This window comes from Symphodus melops (genome assembly GCF_947650265.1).
Source record: "Symphodus melops genome assembly, chromosome: 1".
NCBI lineage: Eukaryota > Metazoa > Chordata > Actinopteri > Labriformes > Labridae > Symphodus > Symphodus melops.
In genome coordinates, this window is record NC_136691.1 from 12,704,612 (window position 1) to 12,712,076 (window position 7,465).

General features: G+C 39.9%; 1 protein-coding gene across 2 annotated transcripts; it reads left to right on the top strand.

Annotated features, from left to right (window-relative positions):
• Nucleotides 1-561: 561 nt before the first annotated feature.
• LOC306825753 (very long chain fatty acid elongase 4-like) lies at nt 562-7,465 on the top strand. Of its 2 annotated transcripts, none has more exons than XM_079346706.1 (7): nt 562-667; nt 2,520-2,605; nt 3,194-3,381; nt 4,111-4,191; nt 5,772-5,943; nt 6,090-6,217; nt 6,828-7,465. In XM_079346706.1, exons 1-7 carry the CDS (start codon nt 609-611, stop codon nt 7,107-7,109), a joined length of 996 nt encoding a protein of 331 aa, XP_079202832.1. In that variant the 5' UTR covers nt 562-608; the 3' UTR covers nt 7,110-7,465. The 2 variants fall into 2 exon arrangements, with proteins under 2 accessions (XP_079202832.1, XP_079202833.1); XM_079346707.1 differs by having other exon boundaries at nt 578-890.

The window sequence follows — 7,465 nt, forward strand, 5'->3', positions numbered from 1 at the left end:
ATAAACTGGATCAGATGTTGCAATATGAAGGCTACCTATGAAGGCTACCTATGAAGGATATCTGGTTATACTGTTTGAGTATAGGTCTGTATGAAGAAATCGAATCCTTTATCCTACAGGTATTTTAGGGTGTAAGGGAGGGCAGGAATAGAGCATCCAATGATAGTACGACAGCACCATCTACTGGAGTAACAGAAGCAGCGACGACAGAGGGGGAGACCTGCTGCATTCATACACACACACACACACACACACACACACACACACACACACACACACACACACAAAACAGATGTCGAAAAATGGAAACGTACAAGTTTACTAATTTTTTTTTTACCCAAAAACTACAAAAACCGTGCGCACCAGTTTTATTCAGTAACACAAGTTGAATTTACGTCGTTATTGTGATCCGTGAGTTTGTTGGATAATAAGTCAGTTTAACGTTTACCATGATAAAAAAAAAGACCAAGGCGTTGAGGAGCCGAAAGTGATTTCTAAATGAAGGGCAATGATCGGCAATGTCCAAGATGAGCTCATAATGACTATGCGCGCGAGCGCGCGCACGCACACACGCACACGCGACACAAGGGTGAATCCCCGCATGCGCAATGCCATCTGGCTTCTCGGTGTCTCGGAGATTGCAAGAAGATGATGAGCTGAGCGGCCGGTACGGACTGAATGCATAATTGGCCAGTCTTAGTCATAGATTTTCTCCTTTGCCTTGTCTAGTTTCTTGCCAAATTGCTGTTTAATGTCGAACTGTACCGTTCACCGTCGCAGTGTGGAAACTAAATAGCAGTAAGAGCAGGAGAAAAAGCGAAGCAGTTACTGAAAGGAGTTAAGCATCAAATTGCACCGGATGTCATTACACGCTCTTAAATATCGAGGACGTAAGTAACTGCGACGTTTTGTCTAATGTTGTGTGATGTGGCTTTATTTTATTTTGTCTTGTCTTTGAGTGCTTTCCCTGTATTTACATTTAAAACGAGGGTTTATGGAATGTTTATGGATGAATTTGTCGCCTTGCTGAAAAAACGAGCTAATTCCTTTGTTCACATGTGAACTTTAACGTGGATACACAGAAACACTTTTCATCAAATATATTTGTCAGTTCGCTCGCTAATGTTTCACTCGTCGCCTCAGAAGCTTAATACCCACCCACCTGTTAAGCCATGCTGAACAGCTATTTAGTTAGCCTACCTGAAACCCCTCAGTTAAAAGTTGTGTAAATTATTTCATTGCACTTCAAAGTGTTTCCCTTTTTTCTGAAAATAAAAATACTTTTTGAGAGGTATTTTATATTTTATTTTGGAACAAAATTAGGGCGTTAATATGAAAAAGTACAACCTTTATTCTCCTTTTCATTTCTAATCAATGCTCTTTTTTTGTGTGTTGGTGACCATTTCTTCTGTGGGCAGACAGATAACCATCGGACAGGCTTGTGGCTCGTTGGGCATTTGTACTTAGGCCTACATGTAAGCTCGTAGATCAATTGAATTTAAGCCTCTTGGGCGAAACCTGCTGACACATGCGCCCCTGTCTTTTTGTGTGTGCGCACAGACCCGGTTAACCCTCTCTCTCTCTCTGTGTGTGTCTCATGTCCCTCTACTCTAACCATGAGGCAGTCTGAGTGCCAGCAGTCCTGCAAAAGAGTGTCCTTCCTGCTGATTATTTATTGTGTGACTCATTCACTGTTACTATAAATACAGAGTCATGTATTATTTAAAGGGCATCTGATTGCATTGGACTCATTATAGAGACACCTTCTCTCGGCTCCCAGATAGATAACACTTTCTTGTTATGTAATGCCGTTTAATTACAGTCAAAGAGATGCACATTTTCTTCAATTATTGCTTACTTTAAGTGTTTCAGGTTTTCTTTGTCTCATATAAACTGAAGAAAGTTAACAGAGATTAATAGAAGTTTTATTACACATATATTTTTATCCGTCTGACATGTTTTGTCTGTGAGGGAGGGTTCTTTAAGGAAGGCAGACGAGCGATCATAAGAATCAATGCAAAGTGTATTAATCATGTGGAGGGTCATGTTTCTGTACAGTTTGAAATGGAAAGTGGAGAGAGGTACTATACTCTTTTTGAATGTTTACAAATGGAAACAGTCTAATGGAAACACTTTCCTTTGACTTTTATTGCGCTGAATGGCCCTTGTGAGTATTACATTTGACAAAGCTAAGTAACTTAAAAAATAACTTATTTTCATAAGTTTATCTGGCAAGATCTAAGACTTCAAATTCAAGAGGATGCTAGGTGTCTTAAAGTTTGGTCCTATTTTTGTTAACAAGTATAGGCTAACCATCAACGTGTGCAAGCTAACAATGGCAGGGATCGCTAGTTTACAAGAGTGCAACATTCTTGATACACACAGGGATTATTTAGAGCAGCTCCTCGTGCTACTAGTTACATTGAAAGGATACACATGGCCTTTAATTTTCTGTTGGGTGGGTCTGCCTGACTCTCGATCTCTCTCTATCTCTCTCTCTCTCCCTCACCCTCCCACAGAGTAATCAAGACCAGAGCCATGGAGGTTGTAACACATTTTGTGAATGACACTGTAGAATTTTACAAATGGAGCCTTTCTATAGCAGGTAAGATCTTTACCGTCACTTGTTGTTGCTTGCTGCTTGATGCAAGAATATTAAAAATATCCATTGCGTCACTGAAATGATCATGTATATCGTGTGGGTTACATGTGTTATCTTTACAGAAAGTCTAACAATAGTCGTCTTGTGTTCTCTAGAATTTGATGATTTCCTACGTTGGAACATTCAGTGAGAGAATAACTAGAAAACAAACTCTACAAAGACAGAGTTGAAAGTTAAAGCAGCCACAAGTAGGCAGCAGATGCAAAAAACATTGTTAAGATAAAAAAATCAAACTGAGAGCCTTATAAGAAACTTAATGAAGCAATGATTTTATTATGTTTCTGGTGACTTCCTGTCAGATGCGCCTCTGCCTTCACAATAAGGCTATTAAGTAAATAGTTGTCATTACTCATAACAATGAAATTAACTGAAACAAAAAGGCAAAAAAGCACTATAGTAGTCTCAATTGGTTGTAAAGGTTGTAAGAGAGCTTCCGTGGATGATATTAAGAACACATTTATCCATGTGTGCTAACGAGTACTTTATCACCTCAAGTTTCACACCAATGAAATAAACTCTTTTTTTCTTCAGACAAGAGGGTAGAGAGCTGGCCGTTTATGTCATCTCCCCTCCCAACTCTGGCCATCAGCTGTCTGTACCTGCTCTTCCTGTGGGCGGGGCCTAGATACATGCAGGACCGCCAGCCCTATACACTCAGGAAGCCTCTTATAGTCTACAACTTCAGCATGGTGGTGCTCAATTTCTACATCGCCAAAGAGGTGGGGAAACAGTTCAGGTTGCACTTTATGTCATGTCTTAGGATGTAACATGTACTTTCTAAAGGGGTACAATGGATCCTCAAAACTTCTTTCAGTACCGGTGTTTACTTGTGTTCAAATTGGAATGTCTGGAAGCTTTTTGCTAAAAAACAAACAACCCCAGAAAATCCTTGTCTTTGTTATCAGCTCACATACATGTAACCTCTAAACAATAGAGACCCTTTTAGAGGGAAGCTGTCCCCATTCCTCTGATGTACCATCTCCTTACAAGTACAACATTAGCACTTAACCTGAACAAATTGCTGCCTCTTTTAGCAGCCATTTAAAAATCATACAAGTTTGAAACATGTTTTTAAGTCCCATCTACACTTCACGTTATTTCAACTAAATATCTAATTATCTAACAAGTGATGGTGCATTTATTAAAGGTCTTTTACAGCCAATTATGAAGGAATGCTTTGTGTTTTGTCATACATTCAGTCAATGAAAAGCTCCAATATGCAAAGCAGAGGATAGTATTTCCTTTAGCAATGACCAGAGCGCCTTCTTCAATTCTTTTTTAAAAGCTTCTGGTTTTGTGGAAAGTGTTTTTTTTTGTAAAACATGAAATTCCAAAAAACAACAGATCAGATCTGTTCATGTCTGCTCGCTCAGTCCAGGGTTATGAAATGTCAGCCATTTTTCTTTCAACCGTCAACCTGACTTTCTGTTTTCTTCCTTTTCCATCAGCTCCTACTAGGCTCGAGAGCAGCCGGGTACAGCTACCTCTGTCAGCCTGTCAACTACTCCAAAGATGTCAATGAAGTCAGGGTAAGCTACCACCAAAACACACATCCCCATAGAAAGGCACAGATTCATACCGCTCTGCTGAACCGGTGCAAGTGTACGGATGTTGTAATCCGGCTGTTGACGTTTTAAGGAGATCACTACATCTATATGTCAGTGCCTTTAGTTAAGTCAGGGGTTAAGGGAGGGAATAAACACAGAGATAAAGGTTAATATATCTAGTGGTTTCAGGACAAAGAGGGCACAGCCTGCACTCAGATAGGTCGGAGTAATTGGTCTCACCACTGTAAGACACCACCCAAAGCTCCACCTACAAGGCCTTCCATACTGGCATGATGCCACACCTGCCAAGGCTTAAAGAGCAGCCATGTGGCTACGCTGTGCTTGTTTCTCAGGCTGAGAGGAGTGAAGTGAACGGAGTGATTTCTTACATCTGCAGCATATTCGATTTACAAGTCTCTGAATGAGGAAAATTTCTTCTGGGGAATTATTAAGTGTCAACCTTTCCCATTTAATAAGATCATAAAAGATCCATTTACAAATCTTTACAACTGTTCATCACTGAAATATTGATTTCAAGCATCTATTTGCATCATGAATTCACAATAAAAAAATTAAAAAAAACATTCCTGTTCGGGCCCACACCCCGTGTAAAGTCTTCGAAAGCCGGCAAACCTGGTTCAAACATGACCAGTGACCAGTCATTCCCCACTTTCTCTCTCTCTCTCTCTCGATTTCCAACTCTATCCAGTATTGTGTCATACAAATATTCCTTCTATGGGATACCAAAGTTCTTGTTTCATACAGCCCATATTACAATATCATATCAATCTAGATTGATGCTTTACATATCTTTTCATGTGCTTTCCAAAATATTTCACTTTTAGTTATTTTATTATTTTCATCATTACTTTGTTCACAAAGATAACGGTGTCTTAAGATAAGTGTCTTGCATGCAACAATCAGGAGGCTGATTAATTCAATATATTCACAAAGGGGCCATTTTCCTCTGCCCTCATGTGAGATAAAAAGTGGAAGAATGCTAATCTTAGCTGCTGCATCTAATCTAGTGTCTACAGCGGCTGCAGTGATTTGTAGAAGTGTGTCTGTGAGGTGTATCACAGCAAACAGTAACCTCCAGTGTTGAGCCTATTTAGTGCAAAGTAGTGCAGTTCCTCTGGTATCCACTTGAGGCCGGCTGCAATAGCTGAGGGAGTCCCATGAACACTCAAAATAAAATTAAACATGTTTTACAACCAGACACAAAAATGTTACACACTGCATTGTATGATGGTTGAAATCTTTTTAAGTCTCTTTATTTTAAGGCTAAGAGTTATTCATTAGTTTGCATGACTATGGGCATGGCTGATTGGACTGACAGGTGGGCGTTTGCCAGGAGGCTAAATGCCCAGTGATAGCATTTCCGATATGTTGGCTGCCAAAGTTTAACTTCAAGAAGTCTGTTAAGAAACCAATAGGTGTTGCCACTGAGACTACTTTCATGTTTTATACAGCCTCAGATTCACGTTATCTTTTTAACATGCTACGGCATACAGTCATGATAGCATTGAAGTTACTCATCCCAACCTGTTTCTTTTCTTTAGATAGCATCTGCTCTGTGGTGGTACTACATCTCCAAAGGAGTGGAGTTTCTGGACACAGTCTTCTTCATCCTGAGGAAAAAGTTCAACCAGGTCAGCTTCCTTCACGTCTACCATCACTGCACCATGTTCATCCTCTGGTGGATCGGCATCAAATGGGTGCCTGGTGGACAATGTGAGTAGAAACAGAAATTGACATAATATCCAGATGTTAAATTCATCAACAAAGCTTACATTTGACTCATGAAGCTTTAGCATCCAATTACAGACCAGCCGTTTTCCAAATAACTTGGCCACTTTAACCCTTTGATCACTCTACAGCATTCTTTGGTGCAACCATCAACTCCTCCATCCACGTCCTCATGTACGGTTACTATGGCCTGGCAGCTTTGGGACCTCAGATGCAGAAGTACCTCTGGTGGAAGAAATACCTCACCATTATTCAAATGGTAGGTTTGACTATGGACTATACGTCTGACTGTTGGAAAAATGATGCACACATGTATTGTCTGTAATACTTGTGAAAAATATTTATTATTCATGTAAAAACGATCAATTAGGGAAATGTACTTCTTGACGCTCCTGTTTTTGAGCCTCCTGTAAACAAAGCCAAAAATCTTTTATTGGATTTTGTTCTAAACCTTACATAGTCATGTTTTCTGAAAAGACATCCATAGTTCTTTAAGTCTGATTCATAACCAACTACAAACTACTCAGAGGAGCTTTAAAAAGACAAAAATGGTTATAAATTCCTGAATTTAATGCAAATACACCATTTCAATCATTTATTTTTAGACACTAGATATTTGTGAAAATGTTTAGTGTGTGAGCTTCACTGATGTTTGGTTGATTTTCTATATTTATTCAAAGTGTTTTATGAAGATGGTGTTTTAAATCATACACTAATGCAGGGCCAAAGTGAAGTGATTGAAGTTAAGATCACACAGAACCCATTTATTGTTTCAGGTTGTTCCTTGTGCTCAGTAGGTCACATTTTTTACTGGGTTTTTGGCTTGGTTTTGTGTATATTTGATCATGTACTTTTTTTGTTGTCAACAGATCCAGTTTCACGTGACCATTGGCCATGCAGGCTACTCGCTCTACACAGGATGTCCGTTTCCTAACTGGATGCAGTGGGCTCTGATTGGCTATGCGGTCACCTTCATCATCCTTTTCGCCAACTTCTACTACCATGCTTACCGACGCAAACCCTCCTCCTTGCATAAAGGAGGCAAGCCTGTTGCCAACGGCAACTCGGTGGTAACAAACGGTCATAGCAAAGTGGAAGAGGTGGAGGATAACGGGAAGAGGCAAAAGAAAGGAAGAGCAAAGAGGGAGTAAAGGAGGAAGAGGGTATGCTTGGACGTTTGTTGAATGGGTCAGAGAATGAGGGAGGGGTGGGGAGGGATAAACAGAGAAGTTCAAACCAGATCAGCTTCATCGTCCCTGCCAGTAATGTAGAAGAAAGATGCAATTTGTGACCAACATTGAAAGGGGGAAAGGGTATTAAGTGTGTGTTTGTGGAAGTGTCTTTCAGGGTTTTTGAGAGGAAGAGAAGGGTGTTGGTTGTTTCCATAACAGGTTTTTTTTTATTATCAAGAAAAGCAGAATGCCGTTCAACGTAGGCGCCTTGATCTCCTTTCCAAATGTGTTTGGGACCATCAAAGGACCAAAATATTAAAAGGACCTACAAACTG

What these genes read in the sequence shown, in the direction of transcription:
- LOC306825753 (XM_079346706.1), top strand. Translation starts at nt 609, where the DNA reads ATGCCATCTGGCTTCTCGGTGTCTCGGAGATTGCAAGAAGATGATGAG. An exon ending in GATGATGAGCTGAGCGGCCG is followed by an intron (nt 668 to 2,519) that starts GTACGGACTGAA and finishes ACCCTCCCACAG; the next exon opens with AGTAATCAAGACCAGAGCCA. An exon ending in ATTTCTACATCGCCAAAGAG is followed by an intron (nt 3,382 to 4,110) that starts GTGGGGAAACAG and finishes CTTTTCCATCAG; the next exon opens with CTCCTACTAGGCTCGAGAGC.